The sequence below is a fragment of the Chinchilla lanigera genome, unplaced genomic scaffold (assembly GCF_000276665.1).
Source record: "Chinchilla lanigera isolate Chin_1 unplaced genomic scaffold, ChiLan1.0 scaffold00146, whole genome shotgun sequence".
Lineage (NCBI taxonomy): Eukaryota > Metazoa > Chordata > Mammalia > Rodentia > Chinchillidae > Chinchilla > Chinchilla lanigera.
This window is the reverse complement of record NW_004955547.1, coordinates 2,917,597-2,937,066: the sequence shown is the minus strand read 5'-3', so window position 1 is coordinate 2,937,066 and position 19,470 is coordinate 2,917,597. Positions and strand designations below refer to the sequence as shown.

Here is a 19,470-nt window from a genome sequence, read left to right as displayed (position 1 = left end):
CCATGACTGCTACAAGTCATGGTGCATGTTCTCCTTTCTTCTTGCTCTGGATATTGTGTCTCCCTTGGAAAAAGCCTTAACTTGTTTTCACTAATCCTTGAGGTTGATGACTGGTCCAAATGGACAGTGACCAAGGTCAGCAGCAGAGGGTGGTGGAATGTGGTGGGTGTAGAGGCATGAGCTGAGAGGGCATAGAGGCTGGGACTGGGGCCAGCAAGGTATCTATTTGCTCTGAGAACTGCTCAAACTCTAAGTTAATGTTTCCTGAGGACAGCCCTGGGAAAAGTATCATTTCCAGCTTCAACACACTCATCTCCTTTTCTTCACCATTTATTGTTGCTGTCTGTATTGACTCAGTCCCATGTGACTAGAGCTCATTTAAAGTAGAAAGGGAAGCCAGATGGAAGCAAGACTGGCTCCTGTGCCTGCCCTCTCGGGATGAGGAAGTGCTGAACCAAACAGGAGCCCTGAGGAGAAGCAGCTCCGGTCCTGCCTCTGTCTTCCCATTCTTATTTGTGGCTTCTGAGGAAAGAGTAGAAAGGAGCAAGGAGGAAAGGGTCATGGTGGATGGGTAAGGATATGAAAAGGCCTGTTTCCATGCCTCTCACACCGGCAGGACACAGCCTGGTTCAAAGGAAGTGTGTGTGCATCCCCGTTAGAAGGAAAGGCTGTAACCACCACACTCTCAGAGTGCTCGTGCCCTCATGTGTACCAGCACAAACGCAAAATAAGCGGTAAAAGTTCTTCTTTGCAAGGTACAATTATAGATAGATTTTGCAGGACAGTGCCGGGCACACAGTAATTCCTCTATAAGTGTTTGTATAAAAACTAAAATCACCCTTTATAAGAAGGAAAGCCCAGAGATTTTTGCTCTATAGGTATATTCTTTTTTTAGTCCCTCTGACTAATTATTTGTTGATTTCTAGCCCGTAGTTTCAATCAAATAAGAGGAATTTTCAAAGACTTGGTAAGTTATTGGCAAAATACCCTCCAAGTGAAGGAAGAACATTCCCCAGACCTGTAGGGGCGTGTTGGAGGGAAGCTGAGAGCTTTTCTCCGCAGCTCTTGCCCCACCAGTGCCAATCGCCTGCTAAATCTGAGGGCTCCGGCCCAGGCTGATCCCCACAGCCTTCTGCATTTTTGCCCCACCCTTCCTGCTGAGCCCGAGCCAGCTCAGTATTAAAACCTGTTTTGTGTCCCCCTGTGGTGAGCCCAGGCCCTGTTCCTTCTGCGTCTGTGAGTCGTGGGGGAAACTGCAGTGAGAGCCTGAACAATACGTCCAAAGTTCCATAACATTTCAAGGCCTGGATTAGGACCAAGTCATGGCCCAAGGCAAGGCTGAAAGATTTGTACTGTGCTGTGGCCCACAGTTCATGTGAAACACTTGCAGAGGAAACTCAGTTCCAAGGGGTCAGGCTCACTCGTCATTATGACCCCCATAATGGCAGCCAGGGGTGCCTTCCAAGCCCACCTGAGCTGAGGCTAAGTGGATGCTTTACTTCTGGACAGCTGCATTTCTCCAACCTGTTTGGAGGGGGCTGAGAGTCCTAGAGAGGCTGGGTGGGGTTCAGCAATAGAATGCAGTCTTGGTCAAGGCTCCCTCCAACTCTCTAGGTCCATAGAGCAACTTGTGCTCCTACTTTCAAGCCCCTGAGATTCTGAGGATCCTGCTGAGATCAAAGCTGGGCCCCAGAGTTGGGGTGTGGGCAGAATTCCCATGGCTTTGGGTGGAGGCAGAAAAAATGCTTTCCTCAATTCCTCCCCGAGGGTAGGGTTTTGTGAAGAGCTGTGTGGGGCTGGCACATCCCTCCATCTGCCCTTCCCCATTCCTTGAATCTGGCTCCAGGCTCCCAATGGGACTGCCAACCATAGCCCAATGAATACGTTGACTCATGCCTCAAGTATGGCTCCCCACATTTTGTGCTGAACACGCATGGGATAGAAAAGCTGCAAAGACGAAGACACTACTGCTTTCTTCCTCTCCTGGGGTGGGGCTTGAGGGCTGTGGAAGGACATGAGGGCTACCGGTCCTGCCGGGACGACAGGGAGAGGAATGCAGTGCCCAGGTTGAAGGAGACAAGGACTTTCTCTGTAGACATAGACCCAGACACGGAGCAGATGGGACTCAGCACACAGCTGGGGAGAGCTCAAGTGAAGACCAGGGGAAGGAGAGCAGGGAGATAACCCCTACCTAACAGTGACATTCAGAAAAGGTTTGTGGAGCAGCCCCAGTGAGAAAGGCTGTGCTGAGTGTTTGGGTGGTGCACAGTCCCCTAACCCTGGGGACTACACCATTGGGGTGAGCCTAGAGGACATGTGGAAAACTATGTTCTACTGAAGGTGTCCTATTTATTATCTTCTATTAAGTGCACCTCCCTCGAGGAGAGGGAGCTGGCTTGGTGGTGCAGGATTACCTACTTCTCCCCCATGAGCTGATATTCCTCCAGGCCTGCTGTCTTAAAATGCTGCAGTCTCCATTCCCTGCATGCCTCTGTGGGAGCGGTCAGAGAAGCAGCCCTGTGTCCTCCTTCTCTGATGGGGAGATCAGCAGGGCAGCCATTAGAGAGAACCCTCAGCCTGCACTTGCTTGCTGAAAGGAAAACAGTGCCTGGAGAAGCTAAGTACTGTGTCTGACCAAGTCTCAGGAACTCCCTGTGGGGTGCCCAGAAGCAGAGCTTTGAGGTTCAGTATAATCTCTCTTTGCCTGCCACAGTGGGCTCTGGGTTAGGGTGGGATCCCCTGCTATAGAGGAGTTGATGCCTGGCTTCCCACAGGGCTCCATTCATTACATCTGCCCAGATCTGACATGGTGGGAGGGCCTGTCCTGCCTGCTGGGGAGGTTTCCACAAAGTCCAAGGGACAGAGTGCTGCTTCCTTCTGAGTGAGGCACATAATACTCCCTGCTACAGTTACTTGCCACACACACACCACTGTCCCTGGCACCTGGATCTGAGCTTGGCACATGGCAGTGATCCTCAGACTGGACACAATGCACTCCTGTCCCACCATGTCCTCCTACTACACAGCACAACCATAAGAAAAACAAATGGGGAGAAGAGAATGTCCCAGTGTCTCAGGAGGGGTTGGGTCTTCCCAAAGGCAGTGGCAACTGTACCCAGGACCTGTCTGACTGTAGCAGGATGTGTCCTGAGAATACTCTTTTAGGGAAGAAGGAAAGCTCCTGCTATGGGGCCCCAGACAGTTGCTTCTAGCTTGGACCTGTCCTGTCAGGGTTGAAGCCCCCGGTATATCTCAGGACGCTCATATCTCTTCTTTAAAACACAGCAAGTGTAAAATTGGTGAATTCAATAAAATTCATCTCTGAGGGTCTCAGAAACTCTCCAGGCAGGGAAGTAAGCCAAACCTCATTGCCCAAAACCTGTAAGGCCAGCTCTGGCCATTGTCTGTCTGCTGGGATTATCTATCAGCTGCCTTCTCATCCCAGCCCTCTAGTGAGCAATCATCATCCCAGCTGATCCCCAGCACTGGGGTCATTTTCCCACAGCCTTGGCTTCCTTGTGGCCAACCACATGCCCTGCCCAGATTTCTGAGCCTGGGCTGGATCCTGACTCCTTTGCTTTTGAGAACATGGGCTTCAACCCTGGGGCTTTGAATCTGTCCCAGTGCACCCCCACCTTCCACTCCAACCAAAGCAAAGCTCAGCTCCTAGTAGTCCCAGCCCTACCCTGCTTGAGGATCCAGTTTTTGTCTCTGGGGGAAGCAGACAGGTGATCCTCACTCAAGTCTGCAGCAAGAAAGAGAAGGTGTGGTTTAGGACTAGAGCTTGCTAAAATCTAACCATAATTCCCTTTTTTCTTCTGGTGCCACAATCAAGACTGCCTTGGCTATGGGCACCTAGGAGCTCTCCTAAAGCAATTGGTATGTTGCTATGCTAGCTGCAAGATCCCTTAAACTCATTCTGGTTAGTCTGTCTGGCAGGACAATCCACAGACTTAGAATTCCCTTTTTCATTCCCTTGGCCTTGAAAGAGGCCTTGGGCTGGAGCTCCGAGAAAGCACTGTGATTCCCGCTGCTCAGAACAGGACGGTTTGCCGTTGTAACAGGCCGGTGGATTCTCGACATGTTCCTGATGAGATTAGAAGCTCCTGCAGGTATGTGTTTGTGGCGGCCTTCAGCCTGTATCAACAGATACAATGACTCACTCCTTCCCTGGTGGAATAACTGAGAGCTGGCTGGAACACACCTGGGGGCTGGGGGAGCCAGCAGAACAGCTCCCCTTGAAGACTGTCTGCCAGCCCAGGGTCAAGACGTTTTGTAAGGAATTGTACAGACCCCTGGCTCTGCTAAGCCCCTGCAGGGCCCTGTCCAGGCCAAAGAACAAGGACAAGGTCAGTGGCACACAGAACACTGAGTTAGGAAGAGCTGTGGAGGGACAGACCTGGCTGTGAAGAGGACAAAGTGCTTTACAGCAAGCAGCGGGATCCCACATTCTGTTTCTGGAGCTTAGCAATTCAGAGAGACTTTCTGGCCTCAACCTTGCAGGCAAATCTGCCCAGTGGACTCAGGGATAAAGTATCTTCTCTAAGAAAGAAGTAGCACTTGAAAGGAACAGACTCCATTTCTCCGGCTGGCTCGTGCTAAAGACATACGGCCACAGATTAACTTGCCAAGAGCCGAAGTCCCCATGGCAAACTCTTGCCTAGTAAAATGTAAGCAGAAAAGATTGTTGCCAGTGGGGACTTGCTTTGTCTCCCACTGGTGGATAGTATCACCTAAGCTGGCAGGATAGCGGTTACCATGCTGAGACGGTGGACATTGTGCCTGGTCCTACAAGAATTCCCAGGACAGAGGCCATGGGCAAATGCCCCCTTGTTTTCTGGCACCTTCTTGGGCAGCTCACAGACCCCCAGACCCCAGGGTGAAGAGAGACTCACTGGCATTGTCACCGAGGTCCTGCCAAGTGATCAGTGCTGTGAGGCAAGGTTATTTCTAACTAAGCAGAGCCTGCCAGAAAGCGTTTGCCTCGGAACACTGTGCAGGTGTGCCGGTGAGCTCACAGCTGCCCCCCAGGCATGCCCAGCCCACTTAATCATTCACACAGCTCGACAGCTCTCCCGCCCATCCCACTTCTGAGGGGATAAAAGGGGGATTGCCGTTCCAGGATAACAGAGCCACCCACCGTGTTCTGCTGAGCTCTGTTCTCTCCAGCACCTTCCAGCCCGCCAGTGCCCCGCACTCTTGCTCCATCAGGAACAAGCCACCATGTCTCGCCAGTCCAGCGTGTCCTTCCGCAGCGGGGGCAGCCGCTCCTTCAGCACAGCCTCCGCCATCACCCCATCTGTCTCTCGCACCAGTTTCAGCTCTGTGTCTCGGTCCGGGGGTGGCGTTGGTGGCAGGGTCAGCCTTGGGGTTGCTGGTGGAGCGGGTGGCTATGGCAGCCGGAGCCTCTACAATCTGGGGGGCACCAAGAGGATTTCCATCAGTGCTAGTGGCGGCGGCTTCAGGAACAGATTTGGTGGCGGTGCTGGAAGCGGCTTCGGCTTTGGAGGCGGAGCCGGCAGTGGATTTGGTTTTGGCGGTGGAGCTGGTGGTGGTTTTGGGCTCGGTGGCGGAGCTGGCTTCGGTGGTGGCTATGGGGGCGCTGGCTTCCCCGTGTGCCCCCCTGGCGGCATCCAAGAGGTCACGGTCAACCAGAGTCTCCTCACTCCTCTGAACCTGCAAATCGACCCCACCATCCAGCGGGTGAGGACCGAGGAGCGTGAGCAGATCAAGACCCTCAACAACAAGTTCGCCTCCTTCATCGACAAGGTAAGAGACACCCACTAGGAGTCTAGAGTAAAAGCTGAAGCTGGGGGAAGACAGAAGGCTTTTCAGGCTGTGCCAGACATTTTCATGTTTGTAGCTATTTCTGTTTGCTTCTGTGTGCAGTATTAGGGGCCTTGTTTCTCACTTAGACCTGCAGCTTGGAAGGCAGGGTCTTATTTCTTCCCATTCAGAGGTTGGGTTGTAAGGTCTCCTTGGTTCTGGGTGGACAGGCAGGTGAGCTCTGCACACCACTTAGAGGGAGGACTGCTTGGGAAGGCAGATGTGTTTATCGGGGGCAGCTGGAGATCATTCATAGTCTCCACTACACCGGACCATGCTCCAGGTGGCCATTCCTGGTCTGGCTTGGCCTAGGTGAGGGTCCTGTCTCCCCAAGAAGACTGAGGTTGGGTGCCCTATTCTGGACCTCTCCTTGAGGCTGAGGAGGGCACTGCACACAGGAACATTTATGTGTGGGGTGGGGAGCAGCATGAGCTGGGAGATGCAACGGTGAACTGGTCACTGGAGCAGGAAGTCCTACTTTCTCTGTCCTTACACTGTGCTCTTGTCCAGGTGCGGTTTCTGGAACAGCAGAACAAGGTTCTGGACACCAAGTGGACCCTGCTCCAGGAGCAGGGCACCAGGACCGTTAAGCAGAGCTTGGATCCTCTGTTTGAGCAGTACATCAACAACCTCAGGAGACAGCTAGACTCCATCGTTGGGGAGAGAGGCCGCCTGGACTCAGAGCTGAGGAATATGCAGGACCTGGTAGAGGACTTCAAGAACAAGTAAGCTGAAGGATAGGTGGAGACAGGGAAACTGATATCTTCTTTATATCAGATAAACTTTGTAACCAAACTTTCACTTCTGGTTTCCCCATGGGTTAGAAGCATACCTTCGCTGGATATCTACAGTACTTTTTTTTTTTTTTTAAATCTAGCTCCATGTTTGGAAAGTTCTAGCACATAGCTCTTCTGTAAGGCACTTAGCTAACAGCTAAGCTGGCACTGTTGGTACCATCTCAGTGCCATCATTAATCCTTGCTCTCTGGGGCTTCCCTCTCCAATGCACTTAACATACACTGTAGAACTTTTGCTGGCTTTCCCTCAAAGCAGGAACTGATGATTTAACCTAGCTTGGTGGCTCCAGGATTTTTTTTAGTCATGTGAATTAGCTAGTGGCCTGCTAGCTTTTGGTTTTGTTTCTTTTCTAAAAAGCATTTAAAGCTAACAAAAGTGCTAGAGAAAGTGGCTAGATGTGGAGCTAGGAAGAAACAGCACAGCTTTGCTATACGAACATCTTGAAGGAACTCAATTATGGTGACAATAAAATGAGTATGTGGCAGGTAGTTACAGAGAAGGCAGCATAACTGGTGAGGACCTTACCTAGGGCTCACATTACCATGTCTGCTCCCTCTGTACTTACGAGATGTGAGAAGCCTCTTCCCAGTATAAGAGCAGACCCACATGAACTTGGTCAACAAAGATCCCTCATGCGTCCTTCATTCCTTGATGAACACTTCCTGTCCCTTTTACAACCAGGTATGAAGATGAAATCAATAAGCGTACCACTGCTGAGAATGAGTTTGTGATGCTGAAGAAGGTATGTGTGGGTGGTGGAAACGGTAGCCTGAAGCTATGCTGGCTGTTCCGAGGGTGGAGTCATTTAAGTCCTTGTTTGGTGCCAACCACCTGTTTCTCTAGGATGTAGATGCTGCCTACATGAGCAAGGTGGAGTTAGAGGCCAAGGTTGATGCACTTATGGATGAGATCAACTTCATGAAGATGTTCTTTGATGCGGTGAGACACCTAAATTTTTCATGTGGATAGTTATTCTTTTTTTTCTTGAGTCAACATTCCACAATAAATGGAAGACTCAATTGGAACTGACATTAAATAACATAAAATCAGATGACTGACTTCAAATCTCCCTGCAGGAGCTGTCCCAGATGCAGACACATGTCTCCGACACCTCTGTGGTCCTGTCCATGGACAACAACCGCAACCTGGACCTGGACAGCATCATCGCTGAGGTCAAGGCCCAGTATGAGGACATCGCCAATCGCAGCCGGACTGAAGCTGAGTCCTGGTACCAGACCAAGGTGGGTGCTCTGGAAAAGTCCCCTCACTGCGGGGATGCACCTATGCCTAGGATTCCGGGCTGTGACAATGCTAAGAATGGGGCTCCTGTGGCCTGCTGAGACCAGCTGGGATGAGTTATAGGAAGAAGCATGTATACATTTTCCTCAGAAACTAAAAAACCTGAACAAGAATTTCACATCAGTGTCTCTTGGAAAGCAAAGACACTAGCAAGGAAATTACTGAAGACCAGTTCCACCTTGAAAAAAGCTGAATCAGTCCCAGACCCCAAATAACTGTACTGTTTGAGACCTCTCAGCGGCTTTTGCCTATGAACTTGGGGAAAGTGTTCTTGACCCTCATATAAACTGTATCTTTTTTGTCTGGTGTCGTCAGTATGAGGAGCTGCAGCAGACAGCTGGCCGACATGGTGACGACCTCCGCAACACCAAGCATGAGATCTCTGAGATGAACCGCATGATCCAGAGGCTGCGAGCTGAGATCGACAATGTCAAGAAGCAGGTAGGATGAGGTCGAAAGAGGATGAGGAGGAAGGGGCCTGAGCTCTGAATAGCAGACATAGCTTGCTTTACTTTTGTGTGTTTCACAGAGAGAGAGAGAGAGAGAGGGAGAGAGAGGGAGAGAGAGAGAGAGGGAGGGATGGAAGGAGGGAGAGAGAAATAGGGAGAGAGAGAGAAAGATCTGGAGCAAGCACCAATGTTGTCCTTTTCCACCACCATTATGACCAGGACAGATACACTGGGTTCTCACTTGAGCTCCAGAGGGTTTTGTTTGACTGCCTAGACTCTCAGAAAGAAACACTCCAGGTCCAGCTCAGCTACTACACTGTCCCCACTCTTTCTTCCTTTCCTTCTGTAGTGCGCCAACCTGCAGGCCGCCATCGCTGATGCCGAGCAGCGTGGGGAGCTGGCCCTCAAGGATGCCAGGAACAAGCTGGCAGAGCTGGAGGATGCCTTGCAGAAGGCCAAGCAGGACATGGCCCGGCTGCTGCGCGAGTACCAGGAGCTCATGAACACCAAGCTGGCGCTGGATGTGGAGATCGCCACCTACCGCAAGTTGCTGGAGGGCGAAGAGTGCAGGTGAGCTGGCACTGTGGGCCATTTGATAATGCGGAGCTGCTCCACTGAGGGTGTAAAAAACACTGCTGTCTTGTGCATGATAATTACCCACTCTGCACTGATTTCTGTCTGACATATGGGTACACTGCAGGCCTCAATTCACTTTTCTGCTTTATTCCCCACCCTCAGCGTTTTTGGGTGCTGCCTTTTCTCCCAGCAAATAAGCAGCTCAACAAGTGAGCCCTGAACTTTGTCCCCTTTCTCCTTTCTCTCAGGCTTTTTTCTAGACCTCAATATCCACACCACACCTGTACTCACCCTTGGCCTCCTGATCCTTCAAGTGCCCCTTCCTTTAGAAAAGCTTTCATAGTTCTTCCAGTGGATTCACCTACCTTTGGATTCTCAAACTATTTTCTTCAGTCTTCTGATACTGCCATTGACCTACTTTCTGTTTGAGGAAATTCTGTGTAGGCCAAATTCTGTCACAAACTGTAAGATCCTAGAGACAAAACTTGCTTCATACATATTCATATTTCCCACAACCTCTTACTTATGCTTTCTATAAAATGGGTGGAGAAGAATGTGAGTTATGTTCCTTTGACTACCTATCTCTAAACTAGGATTGCGTCACTGGAAAATCCCTCCAGCATGCTACCCGTTCTTCCAGCTAGAGTTGTTTTCTGGGCATGCAGACCCCTGGCTTTAGGATGAGATCTAATTTAATCTAATCTAATCTTATATAATCTAGTCTAGTCTAATTTAAGGGAATTAGCCACAGACTAATGCCATCTTTTAGGAACTTTAAAAAATTTCTCATTTCAAATTTTTTTTCTCTTTCAGACTGAGTGGAGAAGGAGTTGGACCAGTCAACATCTGTAAGTAACTCTGAGCAGACATTCACAATGATGATAATAGGGGATATTTGGTGCCAACTCAGGATCCTGATGTTTTTAGACTCCAGACTTGCCACACCCCAATACATTACTATTTAATGCACTCAGTGAGAATCCAGTGGTGGAGGGGACAGAACACAGATTGGGGCATGAAGCAATGTAGCTCAGGTCTTATCTTTTAAAGGCTAGGCTATGTATCACATACATGTTGGAACCTGTTCCACATGAATACCCAGCACCATCCCTTGCTTCCTATATTCTCCAGCCTGCTGCCAGGGACCATCAGTAAATGATGTAATTCTTTTAGGCCCCTTTTGTAACTCTGTAAAAGAGACCAGATGTAGTACACCCACATTAGGATTAAATAAGCTGTCCATGTAGGATCAATCTGACTAGTCACACCACTTCTTCTCTCTCCACAGCGGTTGTCACAAACAGCATGTCCTCTGGCTATGGCGGTGGAAGTGGCTTTGGCGGTGGAAGTGGTTTTGGCGGCAGCCTCAGTGGAGGCCTTGGCAGTGGTCTTGGTGGAGGTGGCAGCAGTAGCTACTACTCCAGCAGCAGTGGAGGTGTCGGCCTCGGCAGTGGGCTTAGTGTGGGAGGCTCCGGCTTCAGCTCAAGCAGTGGCCGAGGGGTGGGCGTGGGCTTTGGTAGTGGTGGGGGCAGTGGTTCCAGTGTCAAGTTTGTCTCCACCACCTCTTCCTCCCGGAGGACCTTCAAGAGCTAAAAAGAGCCTGCTGCAAAGCACTGTCCCCTGAGGACAGCCGCCCAGCTCATGGAGTCACCTCTTGTAGACAGTCTCCCAATCCAAGTTTTCTCTTTTTCTGGAGAGTAGTCTAGAACATGCCTACTGCAGAGCCATATTCTTTGATTCCTAGAAGGACCCGATTCCTTTATTCTTATCTCCCACATCACAATTCCATCTTCTGCTTCAAGTCAGTCTTTTGGTCCCCACAGCATAGCCCCTCGTGATACAGGAATCCAAAGTTTTGCAGTCTCTACACCATCAAAACAGAATTTGCACCCCAGCACCCACCCAAGTCATGTCCTGGTTCTGACTACCTCCAGAGCGTGTTCAATAAAATGCTTTTATAATATAAGCCTTGGTGCAGAATTGTTTTTTCTAGGTCTGCCATCAACCTAGAGACCTCATGAGGGTCAGTCGGTCCAGATGAGATTGATTCCTGTGATGACTCACACAGAGTGTGGGAAAACTTTCAAGTGCAATTGGCCTTCAGGGGTGGTCCAGGGACTTGAAGAGATGTGAGAGGAGATTGGTGAAGCCTCTGCCAGGAAGGAATCTCTGCAGTGCACACAAAGGGGTGTATATTGCTTTGAACTGTGGAGAGATTTTACAGCCTTTTGTTGAAGGGAGCCCATTTAACATGGAGCAATTTGTATGTAACAGCATAAATTGCCTTAGGTAACATTGATAAAAGAAGAATATGTTGGTTTCAGAACCCCAAAGGGTCTAAAAGACACTGGGGTTCTTCTAATATAGTAGACACTGAGAGGGTCAATAGCTGTTGACACTGTCAGCAATGCAGCAGTCCTCAGTTTACCATGTAATTTCAGAAATTTAACTGAAGTGGCAGGTCATTACCCTGTGTGTGCAGCAAGGCATGCCTTGCTTTTGTGAGGTTCTTTGTCAATGTTTATGCCCTGAATGTGTGTATATAAAACGAATCTCTTTGGAGGAAGTCTTATCCATATATATCATGTCTGTGTTCTTGGAGAGTCAGGTGCAGACAAGATCAAAGGTGGCACACAGTGACCAGGCTGTTAAGATGCTCTGTGGACATCTGGGAAAGGCAGGTTGTACTCCTGCAAAAGTGAAGGTGGTTGAAATGGGCACTGGACAGAATATTATTAGCAAATCTGAAAGAGGCAGTATTTTCCAAGTATGAATTGCGTAAGTCAGTGATTCAATAATATTGAGGATGAATAGCTGTGACCATGGCATTAAAGTTGTGATGATCCAGCACCATTCATTTTCTGAGTTTAAAAATAGGCCACATTGGTTTGCTGAATAGAGAAACAGTGGTGTATAATCACCCCTCTAAGTAGACCCCATATAATGGGGTTCATCCTGAAGGTCCTGCTTTAATTTTCACTTGAGTATATTTACTATTTTAATTGAGGGGGAGTCCATGGAGACCAATTTTATCAAGCCAACTTGTAGGTGCCAAGGATGTAAGTAAATTTTAATTTAATTTATTACTCATTGGCTGAATATGTTTACCATGGGGTATTTCAGGGAAGGGTATGATCATCAGGGTTTTAGGCAAGTCAATAAAGTGAGGTAGACCCATTTGTTCTTTATTTTGTACTCAGTAATGTCTTTGAGATAATGGGTATCTCATTTAAATTTACTGAGATTCCCAAGTGTAAGTGTAACTTGAGCTCCAGGATGGACTAAGGCCATGAAGATTTGCCAATTAATGTATTTCAACGGATGTGAATGTAAATTCAGATCCTATGTGGTAAAGGCCTAGGGTTAATCTGCATACCTTTTGTCTTTTTGATGTATATATTCTTTTACAATACTTTGGATTTCTAATTGCATCAAATTGTGGAGGTGGACTTCTGTTTCCAGTTTTTGTTTCCTCTCTCTTTCAGATTTTGTTCTTTCTTTCTTTCTTTCTCTCTCTCTCTCTCTCTCTCTCTCTCTCTCTCTCTCTCTCTCTCTCTCTCTCTCACACACACACACACACACACACACACACACATTTCTCTGTGGTTTTTGGCCCCATTTTGGTACTACTCATATTTATAAATGTTATCTTCTAGAAAGCCTCAAATCAACCTCACTAAGGTGAAGGGCCTCCTGGTGAGAATACCTGAGTTACTGCCTTTGTTGGTGCCATGTATGTTTACCCCTCAAGCTTAATTAAATTTAAGCAGAGCAAGGATTGGCAAAAAAGACAAAGGAAGCAGCACTACAAAGCATTTCCTAGAGTCCTAATAAGTCATCTGGCTAGGATTATGGTCAGCGTGTTAATAGTAACTGCTCTTCTTCCATAAGAGCCACCACCTGGTGGGATTACATACTGCACAAGATGTGAGTCTCTTCCCGGAATACTCCATAAAATGAGGAGGAGTATGTGCTTGAGAGACACACCCAATAGTTGCAGAGGAACAGTCTTTCCCCTGAGTTTAGCATCAGTCCTGGTTTACCCAATTCAATATGAGATGCACTGATAAGTGTAGGTTGAGACACAGGACCCAGGGCCACCTTTAGAAGAGCTGAAATCTCATACTTTTGTTCCTAAAAGCTAATTATTGAAACTTTGGACTCAGGTCAGTAAATTTACCACAAAGGCTCTGTAGAACTCCGCAAATGCAACTCGGCTCAAAGTACAGCATGGCTCAGAGTACCTGCAGGCAGTCACACAGCTCAAAGCGACCAGCGCAGAGCAGCACACAGGCAGTGCAAAGACTGTGCTTGCAAGCAGACTGCAGAGCCAGACTGTACATCAAAGCAAGAAATGAAAGAGCCTAGTGGTAGAGAAATTTGGGAATGACAATCAGGGAGGGAGGTTACCAATCCCTGAAGCCTCCCCCAGCTTTTAGCAGCCAGACCCTTCCCCCTCTGCGGCCAGCATGGGAACTTATTTAAAGGTGAACAAATGGAAAGCACCAACTTTTCCTCATCCATCAGAGAATTGAGGACACAGAGCAAACTGCTGCCCCTCAAAGTGGAGAGACAGACAGGCAATGATAAAGAATCCCCTTATCAGAGCAGTAATCTCATGAGAACTTGATAGGAAAACCTAAACTGTATCTGACCAATTGCTGGTGGCTCAGTGTGGGTAAGATTGATAGTTAAAACTTCAGGCGATCCCAAGCTTGGAGGGGCATCCGTTTTTTGTGACTTTTCCTTCTAGGATCTCTATCATGTTCTCACAAAGATAGGAGAAAAATCCCCTCATGCTTCCAGCAGGGGGAGTGAAAAGTGAACCATTTCTAAATAGCTTGTGTTCCAACAGTCCGCCCCCTGGGTGAGCTATTTAACTAAGCCTAACCAGCTGAGACTTGATTAGTGTCTGATCTAGCTGTGCAAGGGAAATGAGAAAAAATGCAAAATAAAACTCGAGATAACAGTAACAGGAAAAGAAAACGTCTTCGATGGTCTCATTGGTAGACTGGACAGCTGAAGAAAGAACCTGAGTTTCAGGATACTAGAACAGACACAAACTGAAAACAACATGAAAAAGACTTAAGGAAGAAACAGAATGGAGTGTGCAAGAGCTGTGGATGCCAGAACACGTGGAAATACTAAAGGGAAAAGAAATAGAGAAAGGAACAGAAGAAATACAGGAGACAGTAATGACTGAGAATTTCCTCAAATTAATGTCAGATACCAACCCACAAATCAGAGAAGCTCAGAGAACCATGAAGAGGGTATATTAAAATACAATGCACACAATGCCTAGGCATATTTTCAAACTGCAAAAACTCAAAGATAGAGGAAAAACTTGAGAAAAGAGGAAAAAATAGGTTATATATAATGAAGAGTAAAGGTAAGAATTACATCCAACTTCTTCATAGAAACCAAGAAAATAAGAAGAGAGTGGAGTGAAATATTTAAGGTTGAGAGAAAAAACACCAACCTAGAATTCTGTATCTTTTCAACTTAACATTCACAGTGAAAGAGAAATAAAGACTTTCTCAGATACAGAAATTGAGGGAATTTCTTACCCATCGTCCTGCCCTGCAAGAAATGCTAAAAGAGTATTTCACAGAGAAGGAAAATTACATATGTCAGAAACTTGAATCTACATAAAGAAAAAGAATTAGAGAAAGAATAAATAAGGCAAAGTAAAAGCTTTAATTTTTTTGTCTGAATTGATCTAACAAAGTTTGTTCAAAATTATAATGGTAACAATGTCATTGATGTTTATAACGTGGTGTAAATGAAGTGAATGATAATACTGATCAAAAAGACAGAAAGGAGGGATTAGGATTACTTGATCATTACAAGGAACTTGCAGTGGTCATAAAGTGGTATAGTATTTTAAAATAGACTTAGATTAGTTGTAAATATATGTTGTAAACTCTAGGAAAATCACCAAAAGAAGAAAAAAGGAAGAGGAGGAGGAGCAAAAGGAGAGGGGGAGAATTGATACCCCAAGAAGAGAGAGAAAATGGAATCATAAACCTTGAAAAACAGAACAAGAGTGGAAGATAAAAACAGGAAAAAAGAACAGGGCACTAACCAGAAACATTAACAAATATGATATAAATGCAAATATATCAATAATCATTTTACATGCCAATGGTCCATGAACCAATTTAAAGACAGAGATAGCCATAAGTAATCAAAAAACAATTTCAACCATGTATCATTTATAAGGAACTCACTTAAATTATAAAGAGACACATGATTAAAAGTGAAGAGATGGGTAAAGATAGAACATGTTAACGTTACTCAAAAGAAATCTGAAGTAGTTATTTCAGAAAAGACAAGCTTCAGAGAAAGGAAGATTATCAGGGACAAAGAAGAACATTACTTAACAATAAAGGGGTCAACTTAAACATAAAAATTCTTAACCTATGTGTACCTAAAACAGAACATCAAAATATGTAAGACAAAAACCAATAGGATGGCAAAGATAAATAAATGAATTTTCTATTTTTATTGGAGATTTTAACATCCATTTCATGCTTTTTTGGATTAGAAAATATTTCTACTGATTTTCTTTTTTATTTTTTGTTTTAATAAGTACATAATCATTGTACATATTTACGAGGGAGAGTATGATATTTTAATGTAAGTATACAATGTGTACTGATCAAGTCAATGTAATTAGTACATCCATTTTCTTATCATTTCTTTATGTTTGGGGCCTTCAAGTTCCTCTCTTCTAGTGTTTCGTAAAGTGTGTTAAAGGTCATTGTGAATGATAGCCATCCTATTGTGCTATAGAAGAGTAGAACTTATTGTTCCTACCCAGTCCTGTTACCCATCATCCAACTCCCTCTAAACCTCTTTCAACTTACCCTTCCTGTCCTCTAGTAACTACTATTTCACTCTTTCCTACTTTGAGATGACCTATTTTAGCTTTCACATATAAGAGAAATTATACATTATTTGTCTTTCTTTCTCTGGCCTATTTCACTTAGTATAACATCTCCTAGCTTCATCCATTTTGCCATAAATAATAGGACTTTATCCTTTTTTATGGCCAAATGACAATCCATTTTGTACGTGTATCACATTTTATTTATCCATTTATGCACTGATGGAAACTTAGACAGATTCTATATCTTGGCTATCGCAAATAGTATTATATAAAAATGAAAGTTCAGGATGAGGGTGGGGAAAAATGAAAGTTCAGATATCTCTTGTTATATTGATTTCATTTCTTTTGGCTGAATACCCAGAAGTGAGATAGCTGGATCATATGGTAGACAGACTTTTAGATTTTTGAGGAACTTTCATACTGTTTTTTATAATGGCTGTACAAATTTACATCCCATCAGCAGTATATAAAACTTCATTTTTTTTTTTTTAGTTCTGTATATATCAGTGGTCTCCAACATTTTGGCACCAGAGAATGGTTTTGTGGAAGGCAATTTTTCCATGGACCCAAGGTTTCAAGATAATTCAAATATATTACATTTATTGTGCTCTTTATTTCTATTATTATTACATTGTAGTATATAATGAAATTATACACTTGCCATAATACAGAATCAGAATCCTACAACCAGATGATACCATCTGAGGGTTATGGGGAACAGTGATACCTAAAGTCCTGTCTACACTGTAATCTTGTTTTGGTTGCTATCACTGTAGAAATCCCTGCTTTAAAAAGCAAAGGTAAGCAGGCTTTTCAGTGCTTTTTTTTCAATCTCAAGATATTCCTCCTTGCCTTTAATCAGAATGTATGGAGATTTGGAGTCATCTCAACACACTTTTAAGGTCACCATTATCTATGATCTCAAGAAGTTGATCCTCTTTTAAAATGGACAAAGTCATTTCATCTGGCTTATTCACAAATGGACTGCAGATCCATTCCTTCTCAGTTCAAAGGCATTTTGTGGTTGGGAGGTAATGCTCAAACTCTTCTGAAAGCTGAGATAGGTGGTCATGCACCAGCTGGGAGAAAGTAGTCTCTGGCTCAGTCCCTTTCAAAATCTCTTAATGTTTGAAGCGTCAAAAAAATCCCAGTATTCACTTGTTGCCCCCAAATTCCAGTTTGGCTTTCAGTGCATCCACTTTATCTGTCAACTTGAACACAGTGAATTCACTGAGAAGGTTGAATATATCCCACAATATGCAAGTTTTGTAAACCACTTTGCATCACTGAAATATGCTGATAGCGATGACTGGTTTTCTTTAAAAAAAAAATCCTCCAAAATGGTTCTCATAATTCAGAAACTCTGGCCATGAGCTGTCTTTCAAAAGCCATCTTACTTCTGTGTATAAAGGAAGTGTATTCTCTGTGTCCATCTCCTCACAGAGTTGTTCAAACAGACAGGAGTTAAGGGCATGTACATTAGCGTGGTGGATGATTTTAGTCATGTCCTGCAAAATGTGAAGTTCGAGTGACATTTTTTTACTAACTAGCATTTCTCTATGGATGAAACAGTATATAGATTCTCACTCAGAAGTAACCTCTTTAACAGGAAAAGTGAAAATAGAAAGCTGTGGGGTTATGGCAACCGACTCATCCATGCATATGCCGACACAAAGTGACTGATTCAATTTCCCTGATATGCAGTCATTCAAGAATTTGAATAGTTCTGCAGGTGTGGTGTGGCTTGACAAGAAAAGCACACATATTCTCATGCACAGCATCCTGAAAAATATATCATAAAAACAAGCATTTTTTCTCAATAAGGTTTTATTGGTACACTTTAGATATACCTAATGATCACATTATTATAGAGAATTTACACCTGTACATAATATAATTTGATTCTTTTTTTCCCATTCCCTTACTCTCCAACCCCTCCTCTCCTCCCCATTTATAAAATGCTTTGTTTCCTCTTTTCTTCCTTTTCCCTTCTTTCCTTTCCTTCTACCCTGTTCCCCTGCCCCATTTAAACATTTTCTTCCTATTTCACAATGCCTATTACACATTTTGTCCTTATTTACACTTTCAGTTTCTCACACCAGAGAAACAATGCAGTATTTACACATGTATGTCCAGTTTATTTCACTTAAGAGTATGGTCTCAAGGTGCATCCATTTACCTAGGAATGTCTCAATCCTTATCCTTCTTTATGGAAGAGTATCACTCCATTGTATGAAAAAAACCCTACATCTTCTTTACCCACTCACCATTTGTTGGGCATTTGGGCTGTTTCAAGATTTGGCTATTACAAACTGTGCCATGATCAACATGGGTGTGCTTATATTGCTGTGGTATGATGCTTTTAATTCCTTTGGGAAGATATTCATAAGGGGAATAGTTGGGTCAAGTGGACCTCTAGTCCTAGTTTTTTGAGGAATCTCCACCCTGATTTCCATGTAATCAGGCCAGTCTACACTCCCACCAACAGCAGAGAAGGGTTCCTTTTTCCCCACAACCCTGCCAGCATTTATTATTGGTTGATTTCTTGATAATAGTCATTCTTTCTGCTTTAGCAATGTAGTCAGCACTAACAGTGATGTTGTCTGTGCAGACACATATAATGAAGTGGTGGCCTTCTATTCTTTCTGTACACGGTTTTTTTTTTCTTTTGAAAAACTCCAAAGTCTTGCCTTGTAATCCAGTGTGCTTGGTCTCCATGCAACAAAGCAGTTTTGAGTTTCATGCTGTCTTGGATAGCCAATTGCCAAATATATAGCTGGCTTGGAGGATGTGAATCAGCTGTTGCAATGAAGCTGTAGTTGAAGTAAGATGCTTGGTATTTTCTTTTAAATGCAGCCTCTTTGTCAGGAGTCTTACAGTCTTCTGCTGTCTCATCAATGGATTTTTTTCTCTTCTTTTACAAATCAGCTCTCCAGTGAGGACTGTTTTTCACTCATTTTGGCTAGGGTTTGACTGTGACTGATTCAAATGCACAATGTGGGAAAGAGGCATGAATGGAAGTGATAAGTAAATAATGAATGGGCCTTACGAAACTAAAATAAGTATCAAATTTTGGCTTAAAGTTTGCCCCGAGATGCAGCTTATTACTTTCCACTCTCTGGTAGGGCTTTGATATGAGTCTGCCTGCAATTGATTTGTTATGGTCTCGGTGCTTTCAAATCTCTCTGATAATGTTAATAGGGATTTGCAGCTTGCACTACCACTCAGCTCCACCTCGGATTAAAAGTCATTAGACTTTCATAAGGAGCACAGTTCAGATGCAGTTCACAGTAGGGCTCTAGATTCGGTGCGAATTTCATGCCTTTACTGATTTGACTGGAGATGAATCTTAGGCAGTAAAGAGAATGGTGTGGAATAGCTGTATATACAAATGGAACAGGAGTACCTCCTGCAGTATGGTCTGGTCCCTATACACCAGGGGACCTCTTGTATCTGTGTTTTGTGTATTAATCCTTTGTCAAATAAATCTTTTCTCCTAGTCTATGAGTTGTCTTTTTATCTGTTGTTTTCATTGCTCTGTAGAAGTTTATTAGTTTTATATAATCTCGTTTGTCTATTTTTGCTTGTGGTGCCTGTATTTTTTGTCTTACAAAAAAAATCATTACCTATA

The 19,470-nt window shown here is 44.8% G+C and overlaps 1 protein-coding gene across 1 annotated transcript; it reads left to right on the top strand.

Annotated features, from left to right (window-relative positions):
* The first annotated feature begins 5,112 nt into the window (after nt 1-5,112).
* Krt5 (keratin 5, type II) lies at nt 5,113-10,913 on the top strand. Its single transcript, XM_005411945.2, has 9 exons — nt 5,113-5,769; nt 6,337-6,551; nt 7,305-7,365; nt 7,467-7,562; nt 7,700-7,864; nt 8,238-8,363; nt 8,721-8,941; nt 9,761-9,795; nt 10,236-10,913. The coding sequence occupies exons 1-9, from the start codon at nt 5,224-5,226 to the stop codon at nt 10,538-10,540; spliced, it is 1,770 nt and encodes a 589-aa protein (XP_005412002.1). The 5' UTR covers nt 5,113-5,223; the 3' UTR covers nt 10,541-10,913.
* Nucleotides 10,914-19,470: the final 8,557 nt, after the last annotated feature.

Bases quoted from the DNA above. Each gene is read 5' to 3' on its own strand.
- Krt5 (XM_005411945.2), top strand. From the start codon at position 5,224: ATGTCTCGCCAGTCCAGCGTGTCCTTCCGCAGCGGGGGCAGCCGCTCC. The intron at 7,865-8,237 runs GTGGGTGCTCTG...TGGTGTCGTCAG, and splicing joins AGTCCTGGTACCAGACCAAG to TATGAGGAGCTGCAGCAGAC. The intron at 9,796-10,235 runs GTAAGTAACTCT...CTCTCTCCACAG, and splicing joins AGTTGGACCAGTCAACATCT to CGGTTGTCACAAACAGCATG.